Source organism: Tinamus guttatus, unplaced genomic scaffold, assembly GCF_059628265.1.
Source record: "Tinamus guttatus ecotype Peru unplaced genomic scaffold, ASM5962826v1 Tinamus_guttatus_pri_ptg000548l, whole genome shotgun sequence".
NCBI lineage: Eukaryota > Metazoa > Chordata > Aves > Tinamiformes > Tinamidae > Tinamus > Tinamus guttatus.
In genome coordinates, this window is record NW_028289082.1 from 1,559,116 (window position 1) to 1,583,104 (window position 23,989).

At 51.5% G+C, this 23,989-nt stretch overlaps 1 protein-coding gene across 1 annotated transcript in view; it reads right to left on the reverse strand.

Annotated features, from left to right (window-relative positions):
• Positions 1-16,329: 16,329 nt before the first annotated feature.
• FZD3 (frizzled class receptor 3) overlaps positions 16,330-23,989 on the reverse strand; it is a 37,635-nt gene continuing 29,975 nt past the window's right edge. Inside the window, exons 5-7 of the mRNA XM_088534346.1 lie at positions 17,772-17,920; positions 16,930-17,163; positions 16,330-16,543 (exon numbers count right to left, since the gene is read on the reverse strand). Of these exons, the coding sequence (XP_088390472.1) occupies positions 16,330-16,543; positions 16,930-17,163; positions 17,772-17,920 (597 nt within the window). The remainder of the gene's footprint in view (positions 16,544-16,929; positions 17,164-17,771; positions 17,921-23,989) is intronic.

A 23,989-nucleotide genomic window follows, 5' to 3' on the forward strand; every position in this document is an offset into this window, starting at 1 on the left:
GGTAGGAAAAAGCTGGCAAGCAACAGCTTATTTTGTTCTGCTAAATATTCTGTCATTTGAACTATATTTAAATAGCAGCTTAAAGGAAACAACTGCGTCATTTGCACAGAACATTATCCCAAAACACTCCATGTCATAACTGTAGCCTATGCTCTTGTCTAAGGCATAACTGGGCATTATGCTCTTGTCTAGCAAAAGCATTTTGTTAATTAAACATTCGGCCGTATTTAAACTAAGCTAAAAGCGACCACAGCACAAGCAGCCCTGTAAGCATCCCAACAAGACCATCATTTTAAGCATATGCATCAAACTACCAGACTTAAGGCTGCAAGTTCCCAGTACTTGAGTTCACCCTTAAATCCACCCTATTTGAGGGGCTTTGATAACCTGCCCCATTGCAGGGTGGCTTGAAAAGACAGAAAACTCAGAGAACTTGGATTGCAGGCACAGAAACTTATGAGCTTAAAGAAAATACTTCATTTGCCCCAGGGTTCAGTTATCAAAATATAAACTGGGGATAATATTTCCTACACAATGACCATCAGAAGAAAGAATCCACTAGCAATTATAGGCATAACACAATAAAAAAGTCCAATAAACACATACTCAACTGCTAAAACACAGTGCAAAAAAAAAAAAAAAAACAACTGAACAAAAGGCAGATCAGAGCACACACTATGCACAATGCCAAATGTGCACTAAACAAAGATCTAAATAAATCTTTTGGGATGCTGCTCCATAATTCCTCCTGTGGTACTGAGTGAATCATCTCCGCTCGCTAGAAATGCAAAACGAGAGCACGTATAAAACAATCATTCTGGATTAAAATCACTCTGGGAAAAGTCTGTAAAAGACTGTCTGCTGGGATTGTGCTATAGGTCCGCCTGAGACCCCCCTGCCAGATCTGGCTGTGTTTAGAGAGCTTTTTAAAATTACTAGAAAGAGAGAGAGAGAGAACAAAATACTCTTAGGAATTGTGTGATAAGGGAGTCTTAAATTCCAGATATAGAATGAAGAACAAATACTAACAGTAGGGCCCTGTAAATCCTGGATGTAATAGCTGACAGACTTCACAAAACCCTCACTGAACAAACAAGAGGTGATTCTGCTGTGGACTTTTGGCAAATAGTGGGGGTGTTGTAATAATGCCGGGTAGCGATCACTCAATTCAAGCCTATTTTCTCCAAATTGGTTCAGTTTAAGCAAAATAAAAGCAGGTCTGGAAGGTTTTCAGTTTCAAACAGGAGGGTTGAAGTAATTAAGGGGACTAGTTTGTGAAGCGGACAGGGCTGAATAGCTGAAAAGCTTCAATGAGAAGATCTTGAAACAAAGAACAAAAACCATCTGCCATTTGCATCCTGAATAGAGGAGGCAAAAGAAAAAGCACACATAGGGATGCAATGAGAACTTACTGGAGATTAAAGACACTCGAGGTCAAGCCCTCAGACTTAATACATATGCTACCTTACAGCTCAGTAATGAGCAGAGTGTATACAGGACTAAATGAGAAAATCTGCACGCAATTTCCCCATGTAGGTGAAAGCAAACCCAACTCCAGTCCAGACTGCCAATATTTCAAGTCCAATAGCAAGGATTTCTAACATGATACCCAAAATAAAATTCAGAAATTCTCATAAGGAAAAGTCTCAAGTGCTGGAATGAACCACTTGTCTTCTACAACCATGTTTAAAAATGCCAACGTGCATGTTTGATACTCTCAGAAACAACATGACACACAATTAATGTCAGCCTCTTTTGAGCAGCAGCTCTGAAATCACAGTGGACACTAAATACAGGGTATCTCTGCTTAAACAAAACACCTAGAGTGCTGGGCAAAGACACAGATATCATCTGCACACAAAGTTTCAGCCCATAATCTGAATTGACACATAAAATGCAAGGAAATACATGGCAATGCAACACTAGGTCAAAGTTACATTGTGCTAAATTAATCTGGCCACTCTCCTTGACAAAATACCTGTTTTCTCTGGACAAAAACACAGTAGATCCTAGTTCGTGGGATTTTAGCAAAGCAGCAACACATCTGGGGAGCTATTTGCAAAGAGGAGAATGGGGATCAATAAAGAGAACTGTGAGGTCGATAATCCACCACAGCGTACATTAAGTGCTGCAGTTTTTATAAAAGGATCATTACAAAGGTAAGTAATAATAAATAATTGTCATCATTTTGAGCACAGTCTATATCATGGCCTAAATTTACTAGAAGGTACTAAAATGAGCTAAGTTGAAAAAACTAATAGCGAAGCAGTATGGGCCTGCAGCCAAACTTAACCACTAAAATAGGGAACAGTTGCCAGCTGCTCTTTTCCTTCCCAATGCAGAAAACATACTTTCTGCTTTCCTCAGTCAGCTCAATTCCATTATTAGTACATTAGAAATAAATAAATAAAAAAAAACACTCAAGGCCAAAACGTTTCTAAAACAGTATTTGAAATGAAAACCTTCTATGTTGTTTCTATTACCTGCAGAATTCCTAAGTATGTTTGCAAAAGCACAGGACAGGAAATCCGGAGTCCAATCCCTTAACACTGAAGTCAACCACATTGCATAACCCCATTAAACACTTATCAGGCTTCATCTTTGCAGCAATCGTTCCTTTAGCCGCGATTACAAAATTCTCATTAGAAGGCGGCTCAAGAACCTGCCTTGGTTCGAAGCCACTGTCCTAATTTCCAGCCTAAACTTATCCAGAGCCATTTGTTCTTGTGCCAGAATTGTCATTTAACTTAAATGCCTCCTCTCCCTCTCCAGCGTTTACGGCAATGTATTTATAGAGAAGCAACGTAATTTTTCTCTGCCCTTTTGTCACTGGCTTAACCATCCAGGCTCCGTAATTGTTTTGTGAAACCTCTCCTCTGTTCTCCTCACCTCCTGTCCTCCCTTACACCTTTCAACATTTAAGTCAATATTTCTGCCACGTCAGCAAGAATACCACATTTTAAACAAAACCTCACTAAAACCCTCTGTGGTGGTGTTCCTATTTCCCCATCACTACTGCAAATAACCAGGTTGATAAATGTGGCCCCGGTTCCTATCTTTGTCACTGCTACATGATAATCACCCGATGAGTGATCAATACATCCCAGTTCCAATGCAGGCAATTCTACTTGTCTTGGAACTTGCGTTATTATTCCTTACACTAAAATACTCCTAAAGTTATTCATTCTTCTTAACGTTTTGATGGCATCTCCAAATCTCATTAATTTCTGCTGTAGCATTAATTAACACATTGATTAACGCTGCTCTTAAGACCAATTCCTGAGGAGCAGTATTGGTAACTTCCCTCCAATCCTTTCCCAGCCATCCTACCATTTTTTCCTGTATCCACTTACAGGATTTATTGATGCAAAGCAAAATACTTCAATTCTGAACAATTGAGTTTAACTGTCTTGCATTATATTTTTAGTGTTTTCTTCTTAATGACTGACTTTTGGTGGCGGATAACCTTAAATTGGGGCTTTTTTTGACTAACTGGAAAGCCATCCTATTTTTGCAGTTAGGCATTTGCTTAAGTTAATAAACTAAGCAAGTTAACACATTTTATGTAAAAAAAGGGTAAATGAAGTTTCTTAATGACTAGTCTGACTTGTTAATTGCACTTTTGATTTATATCACATATTTAGAAAAACAATTAGAATGCAGAAAAACAGCGTGTAAAAAGTATAGTTACATAAATTAAGCTAAATGTGCTGAATGCACATTTGAAATTAAAACAAACTGTTTTATTGTACAAAGGAATTCTGCAGCCTATAAATAGAGCCAATTTGTATCTATTCAGCCGGTCTTCAGGATTTCAGGAAATGGGATTCATTCCTCTTCTCAAGCAGAGCTGATCCTGAAGTAAAATGAATGTGGCAAAAACTGGTTGATGGAACATTTTCTTTCAACGAGAGGTTGATTCTGCAGGTCAGGTTCCCATGCAGCCCTGTCTGAGATGTTTGCAATATTTTTGTTAGCAGAAAGGAAGAAAAGTCGTGAGGAAAGAGGGGGAGGAGAGGGCAGGATTGCTTCTGCTCGCTGTTGTCCCCAGGTTTCATAAAGCCCCGGAACGTTGCTTCAGTTCCCTTACTGCGAGCATGGAAAAATGACCTTCTCCAAGAGTTCTGCGTTCCTCCGTCCCAAAGAGCTTTGGGGTTGCCACCAGACGGCAACACTTGTGCTAATCGATACCCCAGCTCCCGGGAGGGCAAGAGCAAACGATAATTTGCCCTTCTAATTACAGCAATGGTCCCCTGAAACCATTATGTCCAGTTTTAAATTCTATCACATTTAATCATTAAGAAAAAACCTCCTTTTCTTCCACTACTGACAGAATGTCACTACGCTTTCTTCCTTTTTCCTTTTCATTAATAAACAGGTTGGACTTCAGGAGCACCACTGCGCTTGAAGCAGTGAAAGAAGCCGAACAAAAGGCATCGTAAAAAGATGCCACTGGGATCAGTTAAATCCAGCAGAATTGAAAGCATTCAGAAGAAATGACGAAACCCACAGATTTAAATGTAAACTCAGCGCACACTGTGGCACGAGGCCAACGGGAAGGGAAGCTGGTATGAAGTAAGCAGAGGCAGGGCTCACTGCTGCAGGTACTGTCAAGTGCTAGAGCCCAGATAACCAGGTGCCTCCTCCTGGCACATCTACACTCGGCTGCAAAAACCTCTGGGCATATTAAGGCAGGGCATTAATAAACATTGAGGCGATACACAGCCCTTTCCGTCTTCAAAGAGCTTGAAAACCAGTGACTAATCCTCACAACCACCTCCTTAGGTGCAGGAAGGGTTTAAAGATGGGAACAAAGGCAAAACGATGAAGTCATCTGCCACAAACAGTAAAAGAGAACTTTTAAAACTAGCCTGGGGCAGAAATTATGGGCTCCCAGGCACATACCCATTTCCCTGGGCACATTTCCCCTTGTGCTTCTTGGGGAAGACCTGGAGATGTCTCATATCTGGAGCATTTCCTCCAAAACCTGAAACCTCATCTTCCAAGCGAGCTCCCACGCAGGCATAGAAGTTAGCTCTCAAGTGGGTATGATGCTGATGCCGTGGTCTTTTGGTGAGATATTTTATCCTCTCTGCAGCAGCAGAGATTGGCAGAGCAGCAGAGGAAGCAGGACGGGTGAAGTGAGCGCCCTGCCGAAGTCAACAGGAAGTTTTGGCCACGAACTTGCATTTCCTCTGCTGTGTTTTCAGCCAGGACAGAAAAGCAGCACATCCCACCCACTCGCAGGGCAGTAAATCACAGTTTCTAGCTTCTCTTTCTCCACCTTTCATACATGAGGCAGCCCTGAGAAAATTCCCAGAGTCACTCCAGACCTCGGTTTCTCTTCCAGCAAACTGGCCTACCTTAAGTTCTGCAAGAAAACTATGAAACAAAATCAGATTCCTAACGAACTCCTGAAGGAAAGCTGATATGTAAGGATGAAGCGGCTCAGTTACCAACACCCTGCTCAGCAGAGGTCCCCGGAGGAGACCAGAACTGACAAAACATTTTTTAAAAATGCTAGAAACAAGTTACTAAAGGAGGAATAAAATCAACACACTCTCATGTTTCTAAGCGCCCTGATAAAGGTATCAGTAAGGCATCCTGTACACAAAAAGCAAGTCAGCAGCAACTGATTCAAATGGGTGACACTTCTGTAAGGTGCCTATTTGGCTCTTGGCTCAAGGAGATAAGAATTCAAAGGTTGGACTTGCTTGATATTTGTATTTCAATATACAGAGCGTTTCCGAAATTGCTGCAACTCAACCTCCAATTCATTCTGCCCCGGCAGTGACATTCAAGTATCTCCTGGCAATTTTCGCACCGCTCCCAGCATATCTTGTAAACCATCCCCAATCTGATGCATTATCCTTCTCTTTTTTTTCTTTTTTGTAAGGATGTGTCAGCAGTGGCATGCAGGTTTCTCCTTGGCTCAAACAGGCAGGATTATAGCTGACTCATTGCCTTTTTCCCCCGCTTTCATCCCAGTTTGTATAGTCTGCTTTTCAATTTAGCTTTCCTATGCTGCATGAGAGGAAGGGGTGTGTGTGTGTGCAAATGAGAATATGGTTTTAATCTCCTCCTGTTCCTCTCGTTAACAGCTTCTTCTGCTTCATCTCCTTGGAGGTATTTTATTATTAAAATCAAATGAATTCTCCCTTGCTCTTGCTCTTGCCTTTGTTGAAAGAAGACAATAGGACTCAAGAGAAACCCAGCTAGAAGGAAACGTTCGAGCTGTCAAGTCCTCGGACTTGCTGAAGTCTTTGCTGACTCTCTAAATCAAGCAGGCGAGCAGCTCAGCTCCACAGAGCTGGAGACACGAGGCTTCTCCAGCCACTCTTCACTGAGCCCTGACTTCCACGTTATTTAAATTGACAAGTTTTACTGCAAATACAGACTGCCAGCCATGACTGGTCCTGGGGTCTACCAGGGAACACAAGGGTAACACTCTGGCTTGAGAGAAGCCACCAAGTGCAAAGTTAATCAACATTTTGGTCTCCTGTGTGCAGACACCACGGGATCTGCTCGGGCAAGTCTGAACGATGCCTCCCCGTCGGGCTCACTGAGGAGCTGCGTCTCCCTCGCGCCCGGCTGCCTGTTTTCCAGGAACTTGGGCAACTGGCCTTACCCTTGAAGACCGATCTTGGATTGAGAGAGGCCAAGAGGTTCAAGAGTCACCACGGTAGTGTAGGCACACGCACGTAAGCGCGCTGGGAAACCCAGATGGGTTTCTGTCTGATTTTATAGGAAAACACCACTACTGATGATGAGAAAACCGGGAAGTGTTGCTGTCGGTCCTAGCAGAGGATCCCCAAGCCCTGAGCTACGTTCAGTTAAGTCAGACCCAGGTCAGTGATAAAACATGTATGGGAAAAGCTCCAACTCATTAATCCCTTTTATTCCTCAGGCCTTGTAATTTCCTTTTTACAGAGCTGCTCCAACCACTGAAGAATTTCCCCTCTCTTTCATTAACCAAAGTCACCACCATTGTGATTATGTTTTGCTTTTAACAAGGCTTGGAAGAGTGATGAGAGAAGCCTCATTTGGAGGCTCTCTTTGTCTTTGGCATGGAGAAGCAGGAAGCCTGAAGTCAGATGATCCCTGAACGGTTTTATGAGGAGTCACGAGGCTCATCCGGACAGCAAGAGAAGAGCACAGAAACTAGCACCCCTACATCAAGCTGGGCCAGGGTGGAAGGAGCTGAGAAATTCAGCAGTGAGCACGGATTATCCCCAGGTAGCAACACTGTCCCCAGAAATCAAAGCTACAACCTTTTACTTTATTAACAGTCGCAGGGTGAGAACTTGCATTTGCTCCTGCTTCTGGCGCAGGAGCCCTCCTTTCCAGCAACCGCAGCGGCTCCATCCACATTGCGAAGCTTTGGTTGCACAAGAGACACAAACAGGTTTCCCCAACATGAAAAAAATGGCATTTTTCAAAGCAACATATCACAGGGTTGGGCTCTCCTGCTGACATGGGCTTCACAGTGACACGGTATGTGACAAAACAGCGACCAGAAAGTCCTCGGGTGGCCACAGATTTGTTACCACAGGCAGAACGGTTCCCTTCAGCCTCTCTCCAGCCCCTGCTTAAGTTCATAGCCTGCTGAAGTGATGAATTACAGGGAAATGATCCTGCTGTGACGCCTCTTGCTGATGAATGATGAATGTCCTGCCAGTGTCTCCTGATTCCAGGTGATGGATTTGAGCCCAGGCTGCAAAACGCTACCTCCAAAGTGACAAGCTCCGTTATTTTCACTCTTAATCTTTATATGATTTGACTGACTAAACCCAAGCTCATCATTTCCTTGTTGGCTACTGCTCTTCCAAATATCACCAGCCCTCCAATTATTTTAACTGCATGAGAAAAGGTGAAGAATAGGCATGGATGAGCCAGGAAGAGCCCAGCCCTATTATGCAAAAATCCATACACCCAAAACACACCGTCACCGGAGCTTGAACCATGAAGTCACATTTGTCACATTACAGACCAAAGCTGTTACTTCCCAGCCGTCAAGCCACTGGGACTCAGACCCATGGGGACTAACATTCCTCACCCTCCATCACAGTCGCAAAGTTTTCCTTCTTTTTCCTCATTTATAGCTTGCTAGGAGGCAGCTTGGCTAAGCCAGAGCTGTTTGCAGGAAGCAGGTAACTATTAATTCCAGCACAGCACAAACTCTTTATAACAGAAGGGCACCTTAAAACCCCTGGGCTTAAGCCTGAGAGAATGCAAAGCTTTGGGGGACACAGCATGATTTTTCCTTCCCATTTTCCTTTTCCTGGAAATGCCTCCCGCTTGACTGTGGAGGATTTCACACCGATCCCTGCGGAGGGGCAGCTGGATCTGAAGCCGCCGCCTGCCGCGTCAGAAATATCCCAGCACCCCTGATTATGGATGTCTTGTCTCCGAATTCCCACAGGGAATGACGGAGCTCGGGGTGGCGGATCTGAACAAGCTCAAAGGGGAACAGCAGAAAAGCTGCTTCCCCCCCACCCCATTTCCGGCGTCTCCAGTCCAAAGGAAAATTCCAAGGAAGAAACAAGCTCCTCTACAGAGGGAGTAGGGAGAAATTGTCCTTGGCCGCACAGTAGCGTAACTGTCTCTTAAACAGGTCTGTGCTGTCACCAGGGGACAACCTGGCAGTTTTCAGGGCACAACTATTGCACCCTTGCAAGTCTCCTTCCCTCCCACCCAGGTCCTTGCAGAATCCCGGGATGCAGCGGGAGTGGAGAAAGGAGGCGGCTGGAGCAGGAGCCGACGGGCCCCCCTTGAAACAATACAAGGAAACGAGGCCGTCACTGCTCCGCCAGCAGCCTCCAGGCCCGGGATTTGGGCATGGAAGAGGCTGGGAAGCCTCTGGGAAACTTATGTTGAAGGGTTTTGCCTCTGCGCAGGGAGTCGTCCCACGGAACAGCGTCCGACTGATAAAGCGACCCGCGCGAGAGAAAACTGCAGTCTGGAAATGAATCCAGGATGTAGGATTTAAAAAAGAAAAAGAAGTAAAAAACGCACGCAAGACGTGCAGTAAAGCAAGGAATGGTGGTGACAGCGAGCCCGTGCGTGCGCAACGGGCAGGGTACTAGGATTTCACTGTTTTTTGTTTCCTCCGAGGTGACCGTGCTGTTATCGGGAGATGCGGGATAGGAGTTTCGGACACGTCAGTGCTCCAAGGCACCCCCCGCATAAAGCTGGTGTTTGGTGGCATCTGCGCTGCCGACTCTGGTGGCTCTTCGGTGCCAAGAGGATTTGGCGGAAGAGTCTTGTGGCAACGCGGCCCCTGCTGCACTCTGTTGCTTCAGGCTAAAACTGCCGGAATGGCCCATGCGAGAAAAAACACCTGCACGAGCTGGATTTACCCCCACTGCGTGAGCCAGGTGGGCAAAAACACCTGCATGAGCTTGATTCCTGCATCAGGAAGATGCAGGAGAGTTCGAAGGAGCCAGAAGAGGCCAGAGCAGGAGGTCCTCTTGCAGGTCACACAAGAGGTCCTCTCCTCTGGGCCATCTCCAGCAAAATGCAGCAAATACAAGCGGAGGCCAAGCCCGTACGGACGTTCCCAGCACAGCCAAGACCCCAAAGAGCCCAACAGCTCCAGCAAACCAGACCTGAGGGCTGAGAGCATCAACACCTGGTTCCTCATCTCCAGGGAATTCATGTCCCGAATTGTCACCATGAGACTCATCCCAGCACAGCCTCCCAGGTGACTAACAGGGCTGGAGAGCAGCCGGCTGCTGCATCCTGCCTGTCCCAGCCCACTTCTACCGTTCCATTAATCACCTTTCCACGGAGGGTGGCAACACACGGTCCCTAAATAAAATATAACCCCCTCATCTGCGCTTACCATCCACTTTGATCAGTTTTTGCTCCCCTCTCTCAACCCGATTTGCAATTTCTTTGGTGGTTGCTTTTTTGGGAAGCGAGAGCAGCAGCGGGGGTTGACTTACTGCTTAATCTCATTTTTGATCTATTATTAAATGCCTGCTTTCTTGCTTTTCTTTTCCAGCCTTTCTCTAGGAAGCCACAAGTCCCAGCAGAAATTACATCCAGAAAGAAAGGTGAACTGTGAAATGAAGGCTGGCAGGGGGAAAAAAAAATGATTGTTATTATTTTATTTTCTACAGACTTTCTCATTTTCAGCGGTAAGAAATTGCTGCGACGCCAGCCAAGCGGGAGAAGATGCAGCCAGAGCGCGGGAATGCCCAGCACTGGGAATGCCGATCCCACGGCTGCCCTATGCCGACAAACCCCCAGGAAGCTGCTGCAGAGGCAGGTCTCAAATACGGACGTGTTGATGCTTCCCATCTCCCACGAGCTGCACGGAGCTGCCCACCGCAGCCACCTCGGCTGCCAAATTATCCCAAATGCCAAATTCCCACCATTTCCCAGAGCAGCACGAGAGTCCAGGCACCCACCCGAGCATCGCTACAGCGACTCCGAGCAGCGACGCCGAGCACTTTTCTCCCTCCTTAGGGAGAACAGGGAAGCACAAGAGATGAAGGAAGCAACCACGAACCTTCAATCCCAGTTCATCCAGCAGCCCCTGGAATCCTCCTTGGGATGCACTGGCTGCCCAGGTGAGGTGAAAGCTGCCCCCAACATTGATGGCAGTGGCACACGGATAGAGGCTCCCTCACATTCACATTCCCACTATGGATTCAAGTCCGTGGGCAGGAGTGGAGCTGGAAAGAGCTTATCCCAAGGCAGCTGTCTTCCCCGGAATAAAGCGGGATGTCAGGGACACGGGAGAGGGGTAAATCAAAGCAGGCGGCTACCAGCTAAAAACACCCAACTTGGCCCCAGGGATGGCTGCTCCCACCGCCCAGCGTGTACAAACGAGCTTAAACGACACAAAAAAACCTTCCGGAGAGGGAAAAGATGAGCTAAAACCCACAAAAATGCCGAGAAACCCCCAAGACCATCACGGGAAGCCGGGAGCTCGCACCGCCGCGCGCATCCCTGCTGCCTCCGGCCATCTCCAGTTTTGATTCCCGGGTACTTATACGGGAATGTGAATGTAAAAAAAAACAAACCCAAACCGCCGTGTGCTGGAAACGCTCCAGCATTTCCCATGGAACAGGCCGGAGAGCCCCCACAGCCCCGCGGCACCAGCCGAGCCGGGGGGCACCGCGAGCTCCCTCAGGAGGAGCCCAAGTTTTCTCGCTCCGTTACGGGGCCAAGTTTCGCTCAGCAATCGAGCCCCCAGCAAGCCCCGGCCGTTTTCGCAAACGGCCCTCCTCATACTTAGGGATATTTGTGCTCCATCCCCGCTAATTGGTGTTAATTAAGGGCCCCCCTCTCCGCCGCGCGGCGCTTACCTGGCGCGGCTCGCCCGGCGCCGCAGCCCCCGGCCCCGCTCGCTGCATTGTGGGAAGCGGCGCCCCCCGAGCGGCCCGAGCGCGGCCACGCGCTGCCCCCTGGCGGGGACCGGAGCCGCCGCCGAGCGGGGACGGGGACAGCGACAGGGACGGGGACAGCGACAGGGACCGGGACAGCGACAGGGACCCGAGCGGGGACGGGGACCGGGACCCGGCACCGAGCGGGCCGCAGGGACCGGGACCGGGACAGGGATCGGAACCTGGCACCGAGCGGACTGCAGGGACAGGGACCGGGACCCGGCACCGAGCGGACCGCAGGGACCGGGACCGGGACAGGGATCGGAACCTGGCACCGAGCGGACTGCAGGGACAGGGACCGGGACCCGGCATCGAGCGGACCGCAGGGACCGGGACCGGGACAGGGATCGGAACCTGGCACCGAGCGGACTGCAGGGACAGGGACTGGGCACCGAGTGGCAGGAGCGGGCTGCAGGGACAGGGACCAGGACAAGGACCAGGCCACAAGGACAGGGACTGGGACAGGGACTGGGACCTGGCACCAAGTGGACTGCAGAGACAGGGACCAGGCACCGACTGGCACCAAGCTGGCCGCAGGGATAGGGACCGGGACAGGGATCGGAACCCGGCACTGAGCGGGCCCCAAGGACAGGGAGCGGGACAGGCACTGGGACCTGGCACCAAGTGGATTGCAGGGACAGGGACCGGGCACCGAGTGGCACAAGCAGGCCACAGGGACCGGGACCCGGCACTAAGTGGGCCGCTGGGACAGGGACTGGGACCTGGCACCAAGCAGACTGCAGGGACCGGGACCGGGCACCGAGTGGCACAAGCGGGCCACAGGGATAGGGACCCGGCACTGAGCGGGCCACAGGGACAGGGACCGGGCCAGGGACTGGGACCTGGCACCAAGCGGCACCGAGCGGGCCACAGGGACCAGGACCCAGCACTGAGCAGGTGACAGGGACAGGGACAGGGACTCAGCACCAATTCAGCACCAACCAGGCAACAGGGACCCAGCACCAACTCAGCACTGACCAGGTGACAAGGACAGGGACCCGGCACTGACCGGGTGACACAGGGACCCACAACTGATCTGCCACTGACCAGGTGACAGGGATAGGGACCTGCCACCGACTGGGTGACACAGGGACCCGGCACCGGCCACCCGGCACCAACCAGGTGATAGGGACCCAGCACTGACCACCCAGTGGGTGACAGGGACCCGGCACCAACCAGGTGACACAGAGACCCAGCAACGACCCAGCCCTGACTAGGCAACAGGGACAGGGACCCAGTACCTGCCACCGACCAGGTGACAAGGACAGGGACCCGCCACCCAGCACCCGACACTGACCGGGTGACAGAGACCTGGCACCAACCGGGTGACGGGGACCTGGCACCGGACACCGACCGGCCGTGTGGCAGCAGCCAAGCCCCAGGGAGAGCGGAGGTCGGATGCGTCGGCACCTACTGGCGAGTGTTTAATGTCTATAGGTTAGTCTATAGGTTAGTCTATAGGTTATCTATATAGTAGTCTATAGGTTAGTCTATGTGTTACGCCTGGCCGGAGGAAGCTCGGCTCCGTGTTGATGAGTCTTCCTCTCCAGCAGGAGACATCGCGTCCCTGGACACTGCTGGAAGAGCCGGGATAATAATCCAGATAAGTGGCCCCGCGGAGCCCTGCGCCCACCAATGGCCCCGTTCTCTACTTGGAAGTGACAAATTCCAGGGCGAAACCAGAGCGGAGGGTCCCGCCTTCGGCATCGGAGCGTCTCCATGCAGGCAGCTGGAGCAGGAGGTGCCTGGAGCAGCCAGGATGGAGACTTCCCAGGCCGGAGACTTCCCAGGCCGAGTGCAGCCGTCAAGAGGTGACGGGAGGGTGCGAGTGACTCGTCCCCTCCGGGGAAGGGAGATCCTGCAGGGCTGGGAATGTCCCGGCATCACCCGGGTCCCGTGCGGGGGACATGGGGACGGGGCAGCCCTGCGGTGCGGCAAGGGCAACGCTCACCGCTCTGGAGGGGAATTGGATCTTTTCTGCTGGGTTTAACCAGCTCATCAGGCGGCTAAGAGGCTTACAGCCGCTATTCCTGAAGGATTCGCCATTCCCCTCGGAGCAGGGAAGGCAGTTCTGCCCCGACAGCAACAGAATTCCCAGTTCCTTCCCTCCCGCAGGGCCTGTGGGCCGTAGGGGATACAAGGCACCCTCCTCCACAGGGGCCTGTCCAACACGTCCCCATCCCGGTTCCCCCCACATCTGGGATGTGGGCGTGCAAGGCCCGGCGCATCCATGGGGATGCGGTGCCGGCAGTGCGCGGGGTGGCACTATTGCACCGCGCATCCCGCCGGGCCGGGCGGAGCCGGCGCTCCCGCTCTTCCCGCGGCTTTGAGGGGGTGCTGGGCCCGCAGCCGGGTCTGGCTGCCCCCTTCCCACCCAGGGAGCATCCGAGGGGGCCGTGGCTGATGCTTTAACTGGGGGATTCAGCCCCCAGGAGCTGTCCAGGCTCCTCCTTCTTCCCAGGCGGGTACGAGTCACGTTCCTGGTGCCAGCGGCGGGGCTGGAGACGCCGTGCAGGAAGGGTGAGAAGGATAAGAGCCTGGAACAGATCCCAAGTCCCCTCATCCGCAGTGTCCCTGGCCAGGAGCACCAAAGTCCCAACTGCTCCAAGTGGGTCGTGGTCACGGCCAGGACCCGGCCCATCCGTGGGGTGACACATGACAGTTTGAGCTGTCCCCCGGCTCAGCAAAGGCTGCCCCGGGCTCCGGAGGCAGCACCGTGTGTGGTGGGAGCGCGCGCGAGGCCGGCGCCAAGGACACGGGCCTCTTTTTGCACCATTTTATTAGAAACTTTCCAAGGGCTAAAGCTAGACTGTACACCCGCTACGACAGGACGCGCTCGCACACTCACGGGTAAAGTGCTAAGAACCAAAACGTTACGACAGGGACAGGGCACTACTGTAAACGCCGCTCCGCTCCGGCACCTCCAGCATCCAGGACCTGCAGCAGGAACACGACAGGCAGAAACCCACCCCAAACCCCCTGTGGGGCTCCGTCCCCAGCCCTCGCAAAGCGGCAACGGGCTGGAGTTGAACCCTGTGCTGGAGGCAGCGCCGCGGGCGGGAAGCTGAAGCCTCGGCAGCAAAGTCCAGGTCCAGGCGCTGGGAAACGCGGAGCACTCGGGAGCAGGCTGAGGGACAGGCGAGCGCGGCTCTTTTTCAGTACTTCTAAGGAGCAGCACCTCAGATCGGCGGCATTCCCAGCAGCGGCGAAGCCAAGGGATGGGAAGAACCTCCCGCAGTATCAGGAGCGCCGGGCGCCCTGCTCCGAGCTGCCTCGTTCGGCTCCGAGCGGCCGCGGAGCCCCCGAACGGGCAGGATTGGGAGGCAAAGACCTGCAGACATCGGAGTGGAGGGAACCACATCCAGGCTGGGAAGAGCTGCCGCATGACACCCACAACAACCTGGAGCAAAAGGTGCCGAAGCCAAGGAAGGAGGGTTTTGCGGGAATACCGAGTGAGCAGGAGGCCAACTGTGGTTCCGGGGATAAAAAGGAGGGATCGGGGATGGCAACGATGGAGAAGCCCCATCCAGAAGCAGCATTTTACATTTTAGGCAGCTCTCTGGGGTGACAGGAGCGCTGCGCGGCCTCCCACCATAGACAATGCCGGAACAGAGAAGAGTTCGGACAAACCCAGCTGGAAACACCACAAATCTGGGAGGATTCAACCTCGCAGACTGACAAACATCAAATGAGGGACGTTCAACCCTGCTTCATTCCCCTCCCGCCTCTCAGGAAGTGGAACCATCGCTGCAGTTGAAAGAAAAGACACCGCAGGGAATCATGGAAGGACAGGGGGGAAAAAAAAAGCCTTTCCCAGCAATGCTCTGGAGGAATTACTGAGGTAGGTTTAAATGCAAGCGGAATCTCCGCGCGGTGAATGGAGCTGAACTGGAGGCGCTTCCAAGGAGCCCCGGCAGCATCTGCATCCCGCAGCGGCAACGGCGGGCCGAGGCGCCCCGCGCCGTAGGTTATTTACACACAATTTACCCCAAAACAAACACGGAGACTCCTCCCCTCCGAACCTACAGTCGGGAATGGAAAAAAAAAATAAACTAAAGAGCCCCAGTTGGGATTTTTCCACCCTTTTCTAAGCTCTCGCTCCCTGCGCGCTCCGTGGAAAGGGAGCCCTTGCAGAAAGCAGCTGGGATTTTGCAAGGAGGGTGGGACAGTTAAATCCCATGTTGGCCGAGCCCAGGGGGTGAACAGGATTCATTCCGTCTGTAAGAGGCTGCACGTGGCCGTTTGGGTGAGAAATGCCGGTTTTCTCTTTTTTTTTTTTTCTCTTCTTTTTTTTTTTTTTTTTTTTAAATAGACCAGGAACAGGCAATCTCCGTTTCTGTACATCAATCTAAAAATAAGTGGCTGACCATTATCTAGACAAGTGGGTTTAAAATCCATCTCTTCCTACACAAATTGTAAACAAGTAGAAAATTTAAATAGTATTCTGTAAAAAAAGCAAGGACAAGTTATACAAAAATGGCCCTCCCTGCCCTTCAGTGTCCCCCCCCTTCCCACCCCATCCCACAACGGAGCCCGGACGGAGCGGAGCACGGAGCCTCCTCTCCCCCACGACGGGCTCGTTCCTTGTTGCGTTTCCAGTGGAAGGGCTCGGAAATGCCTGTGTTTCACACGGAGCTTCCCGTGCTGCTCGTGCGAGCGGGCGCTATCCCGGCGACAAGGCGAGACGCGGGGCAGAACCTCCTCATCCGTCGGCTTTCCTCGCCGGCCCCGGCCAGCGCGTTTGGGTGGCACTTGCTGCCACGCGGCCGCGTCCGAGGGAGACGTTTCCTCCAACCACGGATAAGAAATTCAGCCTTTGACAGGAGACCAGCAGTCACCAAATAAATAATTACCTACTGAGACAGCTAACGAGGCGACCGGCGTTTTCCCCGCCGCCCGGTGGCTGCCGAAGGCTCCGGAAGCGCCGCGCGGCTCAGGCGCTGGTGCCGTCCTCCTCGATGACGCGGTTCATGCTGGTGCCGTGCGTGATGTGGGTCAGCGGGTTGGCGCTCAGCTCGCGCGCGCTGCCGTGCCGCGACTGCTCGTTGAGGCGGTGGCAGCTGCTGTGGCGGGAGTGGTCGGTGAGGCGGGACAGGCTGCCGTGCGGGAGCCGCTCCTCGGCGCCGCGGTAGCTGCACGGCGTGTAGCTGGGGCACAAAAAGAGACCATCAGCATCATGTTATTGCCATCGCGCTCATCACACACACAAACCCTCTGCTTTTATGGAAAAGGTGCTCTTTAGCTTGTCTGTTTTGCTCAGGCAGCCCCAGGCAAATTGTTTGAGCCCTTTCTGCAGCTCTTACTCCAGCTCTGCGCACGCTGTTGGTAATTAGGTGAGCAAATACCCGCAGATAAATTCCCTTCTAATCCTTAATTACACCCCCAGTTACAGCAGGCAGCTTTTATTATTGTTTACTTCAGTAGGGCCATGCCTGGTTACTGAAATTCGTTTCTAAGCAGCCAATACACAAAAAGGAAGGCACGGAAGCGCGCGGACGCGAGCGAACGACGCAGGGAGCAGAGCGGGACGCACCGGCCGTCGCGCGAGCGGTGCAGGCTGCCGTGGTAGCTGCTCACTTTGCTGTGCACGCTGCCCGCCTTGCTGCGCTGCTCGTCCAGCACGGCGAGCTGCGTGGAGGACGCGTGCGTGGACGTGCCCTGCGTGGACGTGCCCCGCGACTTGCGGATGATGGGCGTGTTGGGGTCCCGCAGCAGCGACTGCGCGAAGTCCGGCTCCTGCAGCACCTGCCGGCTCTCGTTGACGACCCTGGCGAGGCAGCAGGTTGGGGCGTCAACGCGGATCGCGCCACAAAGTCCCCCCGGAGCGTCCCCTCATGCAGGAAGTCGTGGGGCAGAGCAGCCTCCTCTGCCCCCCTGGTCTCCGTCTCGCTCTCCCGTCCACCCAACTAGCCTGTTCCCCCCGGCTGAACCCTACCCAAATGGACATACGGGTATTAAACCGAATTGATCACCTGTTTGTGGATTCATTTTGAAGCAGCTACGCGCGGGGCGGTATTTGTGCTTATGAAAGCAGCTATTCATAGTTACTGCATGATTGTAAACTTCTTCCTCTACGTTGATGGCATCGTGCTAGTCTAAATGAAGCTCCAACCTTAAGCTATTGCCACTGCCACTTGATGAAACTGTGCTGTGCTACAAATTCTAGCCTATATGGGAAAGGCTAAACGCACCAACAGGGGCTTTTAATTACAATCAGTGCCGTGTGTCTTTCCCTCCCTTGCTCCATTTGACAAGTGGATTTCCAGGAAAGCTGCTCGTGCCTTTGCCTCCCTGCGAGGATGCAAAGCTCTCCCCGTCCCACACACGTTGATTTGCCCGTGCTCAGCCCGTGCCCAGTTCTCTCCGGACACTCACTCTTTTTTCCTGCGCCCGTGGAAGAAGCTGGCCCACTCGAAACAGGTCTTCTTGCTTCCAACCCAGAACACGGAGGGGATCCCGACGACCAGAGCCATGAGATACTTCATGAGAAAGAGGATCAAATCCGGGCGACTCATCTGAGTGACCTGGAGAGAGGAAAGAGGGAGCAAAACAACATTACGCAGCCCCTTCGCGGCTCCCCCGCTGCTCTGATTAGCTCATTTAAAATAACTGTCTCCACCTCGAGCCGAAGTCAACCCCAACAGGGTCCCTTTGTCCCGCGGCGGGACGGGCTGAACAGCAGGAAAACAAAAGATCCAACTGCCGGGGGGTCTCGGCCCCTGTTGGTATTTCTGGCCTTTTGTCTGGGCCCTGCATAATCGCCGAGTAATTTGTGGGCTGCAGCTCATGAAGACTCATTGCTTTGACAGAATTACCCTACATAAAGCCAGGTGCTGCGTCCGCTGCTGGGAATGTCCCGCTAAACCGCCCCAGGGATGGCTCCGATGGGGCCGAGCGCGCGGGGAAGCATCCCGGCAACCAGGCCGGTATCCATCCCAAAGGGGTAGCTCGACGGCGACGCGGAGAAGGTGTTCAAAGATATTATTTACAGTCTAGGATCTCTGAGGAAATGCGGCTGCTTCCCGCTGGAAGTCAAGAGCAGGGACGGCACAGGGAGGTTGGTGGGGTTGCATCCCGCCGCGTTGGGTACCTCTAGGATCCACTTTCCACATGATCCATGGAAGGGAAGACCCAAGCCCAAAGGGGCAGGTGGTCCCTTTGATCCCGCACACGCCAAGAACGTTCCATCGCACACACATCTCCCAGGGGACATCAAGAAACGGGGGTAAAGGGTGTTGAAGGGTGTTACAATAATTCCAGGTGGAAAGAAAAATAAAGAAATGCAAAAAATGCCTTCAGATGCTCCGGCACACCTCGTTACTGAGCATCATTGGGGACATTTCTGGGAGAAAGTCTGCACAAAGCGAGCAGGATGCAGCAGACGAGCCGATCGTCAGAGCTGCAGCGAGCGGCGGCTCCGAACGACCTTCACCTGCGATGACGTGGCATTAATAATAATAAAAATATTAGGAATAATTAACGCAAGGAAAGCACAACTTGGAGCTACTCTCCCAGGAAAAAGCACCATCTCCAACAGCGACATATCCCAGCGTTGGTCGTGCTTAGATATATTTAAGCCATGAAATTTTAATTTCACTGGAATTATCCAGACCTCCCATGGCGCTTTCCTCAAACACAAATGTTTTTCCAAGAACATCTGTTAATTTACCCGCTTTCATCTACGACACCACTGCAATTCCCAGAATATTAAGGTCTAGAGCAAGTCCTGTCAATAGGGATGATGTTTAAGTTATTTTTTCAGCAGGACTTTTGCTATTTTGGGAACATTCTTCATAGCCTCGGATGTTACAGAAACCAGGAGAAATGGGAAGACTTATAGGCTTATATGTAATTATGGTCATTTAATGTGCTTTTAATCTGCGTTTCTAAAGGGTAAGAATATAAGAAAACACGTTGGAGGTTAAACAGATATAGTTTTCCTTAATACTATCACGTTTGGGTCTAAACACCTCCTTAAAGTGAAGATATGGGGAAGCATCTCAAGAAACAGTCCACATTTATGGTTCATTCTTTCAGAAATATTTCAGCTTAGAGTGAAATGTGATTTCAAGCTAAAAAGTACTAGAATCAAGTGCCTGGGAATACCCAGCTTGGAAATGGAGAGCAGCAATGACATTTTGTTTCAAACAGCATCGCAGGAGCACGTTCCTCTCCAGCAAGAAGCTGCGAGTGAAAATTTGGCCGTGTTTCTATGAAGACAACAGCAAAATGGGTAAAATCGGCATCATGTGATACTGTGTGTCACAAATGTGAAAGTTCATTAAAAAATAATCCCTGGTATCTAAACATTAAGCAAATTTTAAGAGGGGAAAGAGTGAAGTCATTAGGGTTTTGCGGTGTATTTTAAAGTCTGTTTTCCACAGAACACTTCACAGTTGCTGACTTCTGCTGAGTACCATCGAGCTACACGTAGCAAACGCTGTGATAAGGAATAAAAATCGTGTCTTCCTTCGCACGGCTGCGGCGCAGGAGCAGTGAACCCTGCTGCAACGTGAATCTGCCTCCCAAACAACTGGGGGGAAGTTCACCGGGTGGAAAATTGCTGTCTCCAACACACCGGGCACGCAGTTATTGGGAACGACGGCCCAAACGCTCCTGGAATAAAGGCACCGGAGCCTTTCGGAGCGTTTCCATGTGACGTGTCCAACGCTCGAGCTCCTCCCGTGGCAAACTCGGTGGCAGGACGAGGCGGCTAAACCCTCCGCTCCGGCGTTCCTCCAGGCAGGAACAAGGCTCCTTTGTGGGCTGGTGGCTGCTCGCAGGCCTCGCGGCTGCCTCTTCGCCCCTCCTGCCCCCGAGCGTCACTCACAGCTGCGTTTCGGTGACAGGGACCCGCGGCCGCCACTGCAAATTAATGAGCTGGGAAGCGGGAGCGCAGGGACGGCACCTGGCCCTGCCCCGGGAAGCGGGAATGGGAACCCACGCTCGCGCTTCCAGCTCCGCTCTCCTCGCCGCCGCTGCTCGCAGTAAGACAATGAAGTCATCTAAACAATTAGGAAGAAAAGTGCCCCTCACTATGCTGCAGAGTTGGTTAATAACCAGAGTCACTACGGAGCGGGGATGGAGATTAAAGGGAACGGTCGGGCTGTTTGGGAACAGAGCGTGAAACGCGAAAAACAAATAAATAAATAAACACAGTTATTTGAGCTTATGACATTAGCACCTTAATTGGCTACAGGCTGTTCTGGAGGAAACTCCCCAAGGTTCTGAGTGCCCATCTCGCTGGGGGGTAACTCACCCAGAACATTATTTTGTATTCAAAAATTACATTTCAAAAGTTGGATGGAAGTGGCTACAAAACGCGCGGGGGGCAGCAGCCCTGGAGCGCACCCGGCTCGCGGAGGACGGGCTGGATCTCGGGCTCATCGGATCCGCGGAGCCACAGGGAGCTCTTGTAGTTTGTGGGTTTATCTGGACGTGGACGACAACATCCAACCAAAGCGCCTCATTTCTTAAGCGTTGCCCACGGCCTGCAATTAGCGCCACTGCACAAGCACCTGCCCTCTGCCTTTTTTTCTCAGCTTTTTAGCTTTCCTCTTGCCTCTGGAATACGAGAAGCAACTTTCAATCCCGGGCACATTCCTCATTTCAGTCCCTGTCATTTATCCCCCTTTTTGGATGAACTGTAGCCGTTTGCCACAAAAGAAGCATCAACTCCTTCCCTTACAGCCCCGTGAACAACATGCGGATTAAAAGGCTGGGGAAAGACTTCAGGTCTAGGCAAGCACCATCCAGAGGTGTAGGGAAAAAGATGGAAAAAACCAAATGAACGATCTACATCTACTACAATTTCTCTTCCGTAGATCCCAACTATTAAAAAATAAGACAAAATCTGCATGGAAATGGCTGCATCTCAGCGGTGCTTCTGTGTCAGCACTTCTGGCAACGACGGGTAACAAAAGCCCTGCCCAAAGCGGTGCCGGCGGCGCGGACGCACCTAACGTGTCGGCGAGCCGGGACGCCAGCCCGAATTACCGGCACGTCCGTCAAGCCGGGGACACGGCGAGGTCACTGCCGCGGAGCGCCGGGCACGGCTGTCCCACGGCCGCGGAGGAGCGAGATCCCTGCTGGGAAGATTATCCGTGCTTTCAACGCCGGCGCTAGCGCCTAGGCGGGAACTAAGCGTGCGGGAAAAGGGAATCGAGCGCAGCAACGATCCGGTTTGGACTAAAAACCTGCTCCAAGGACAGGCTCTAATTTCGGAATTTCGGGCATCACTTCATTGCTTTGCATGGATTTTTTGCTTTTTTTGATGTAACTCAGTGCAAGCAGCTGCACGGTAACACACAGGAAAAAACAGGCTGGGGGGGATACTGTATTTGTGCAAATAATGCATCTGAATTTGTGCAAATTATGCATCTGAATTTGTGCAAATTATGCATCTGAATTTGCAACTGTCACCCTAGGAAACTGCTGGAAATGCAGAAACAGATGATGCCGCTTGCCTGTTTTAAGGTAAATGTGCAAATAACGAGGCATGAAGAGTTTGATTCCTCATTCTGTACTGCTTAAAGCTTCTCCCAGTCTAAAATCTCAAAAATGCTCATAAAAAACGAATAGAAGCAAAAGCTGGCTCGGAAAATGAAGCAGATGCTTGCAGGGCTGCTTAGGCCTGGGAGCGCTGAGATTTCGATGCAAGGCCTCCTCCCAGGGCTGATGGTTAATGGTTTTGTTGAAAATAAAGATATTTGGGAAAACCAATGAGCGCAGGAAGAAGGGCACGAGAGCGCAGCACCGCCAAGGGCACTGCCTTTTTGCTGCCGCTTTTAGTAGCAGCTAAAATGGTCATTGGAAATAAGTGAGCTTTCTAAATGAGCAGAATTAAAGGCAGCTGCACACATAAAGCACACTGGATTAAGGAGAAAATAAATCCAAAAAAAAAAAAAAAAAAGAAAAATTAAATTGAGAGCTCAAAAATAGCAAGGTCTGCTCTGCTTTTGCAAGTCACCTTCTGTAAAATGCTGAATAAAAAGGAAAATAAGACGACCCTGAGCAGCCCTGCACTGGTGCACGCACGGATCAACCTGCCTGCGGATCGGGGCTGGGAAATCAGCACTTCCCTTTGTCCCGCGCTCAGGAATTCCCGTTACGAATCCTGCCGCTGGGAGTGCAGCGACCGCTTCCCTCGGGATGCTCCTGCCTGGAAGTGGGACGCAGGCCAGTTAGGTAACAGCAAACACAGCATCCTAGGCAGCGTTTCCCAAAGCCCAAGCAAAACTGCTCATGGTAACGCCAAAATGGCCAAGTCCAACCAATTAGCTTGAATTTGTCCTCAAGCAGCTGAAATAACTAGGAGAAATTAACTGAATAACAGCATAATACTGTGTTTTTTTTTTTTCTGGGCTAATATTGCTTTTCTTTTTGAAAGGAGTCTAATTCATCACTCAGATTTGCTCCGTCTCTTCCAAGGAAATGCAACATGGAAAAGTACGGTTTTATTTTCACTTTTTTCCCTGAGGGCAGCATCACCACACCCAGGAAGAAGCGATTCCTCAGGGCAGATTTCAGCAACTCCATTAGCTCTTCTAAGAGCAACTCCAAACAATAACTAAGGGAGAGGGAGGGGAGGAGAAATCTGGATTTCTCGCCATCTCCATATGTGATTCTCGCCCTGCCTGTGCCACACACGGATGGTGCAAAGGCATTTCCCAACAAAGCCTCTTTTCTGCACCCAGCTCAGCGCTTCCCAGGAGCCCCCGTCGCGCGCACGGAAAAACAGCCGAGACGTTTTGCATGGAGAAAGACACTGGGAACACCCACAAATAGGGAAGGAAAGTCCGAAAGCATGAAAATGCAGCAGGTTTTGTGAAAGGAAAAGGGAGAAACTCGGCCCCGCCGTCATCTCCGCTGCGGCGCCGGCTCCTCGTCCCGCTCCCGAGCCCGGCGCGGGCGATTGTTCCCGGGCGCTTGGGCATGAAGAGAAGGGCCCTGTGACGGGGGTGACACGGCCCCGGCGCGGCCATGGGAAAGGCCAGGCCAGGGAGCGCCCGGGGCGCCGGCGGAGCCGCCGCGGCCACCGCCGGACTCGGCGGCGCGGAGGCAGTTCCAAATCCAAGGGATTTGGGGGAAAGGAAGGAACTGCCATTTATTCTGCGTGATCAAAACGGAATTTAAACACAGCCCTGTGTCTGCACTTAAAGCTTTACCTTTATTAAATAAAGCTTTCTTGGTTTTCTTCTATTTGGGAGGGGATGAGAGAGAAATAGCTGCAAACCTGAAGCACAGCAGCCCGTGCCGGTGTCGAGGGGCGTCTGCGCGCGGCCCTGCGCTGCCGGATGCTCCGGTGGGCTTGGGCACTGCGTTTTACTTAATTATAAATAAATATTTAATTATAAATAAAGCGCACAGCATCATTTTAAAACGAACGGGAACACAGTATCGAGCCCGTGTTTTGTTCTCCTTTGGATACCCATAAGGGCCCGCTCAGACAAGCCAAAACATTCCTCCCATTTAGGGTTTTGGTATCTTAGGGAACCACAATTAATCCTCTCTTTTCTCTCTGATACCAGCAATGACCACGAGAGCCAGGACTCCCGTCCCCTGGAAAAACCCATTTGATGTTATTACACAGC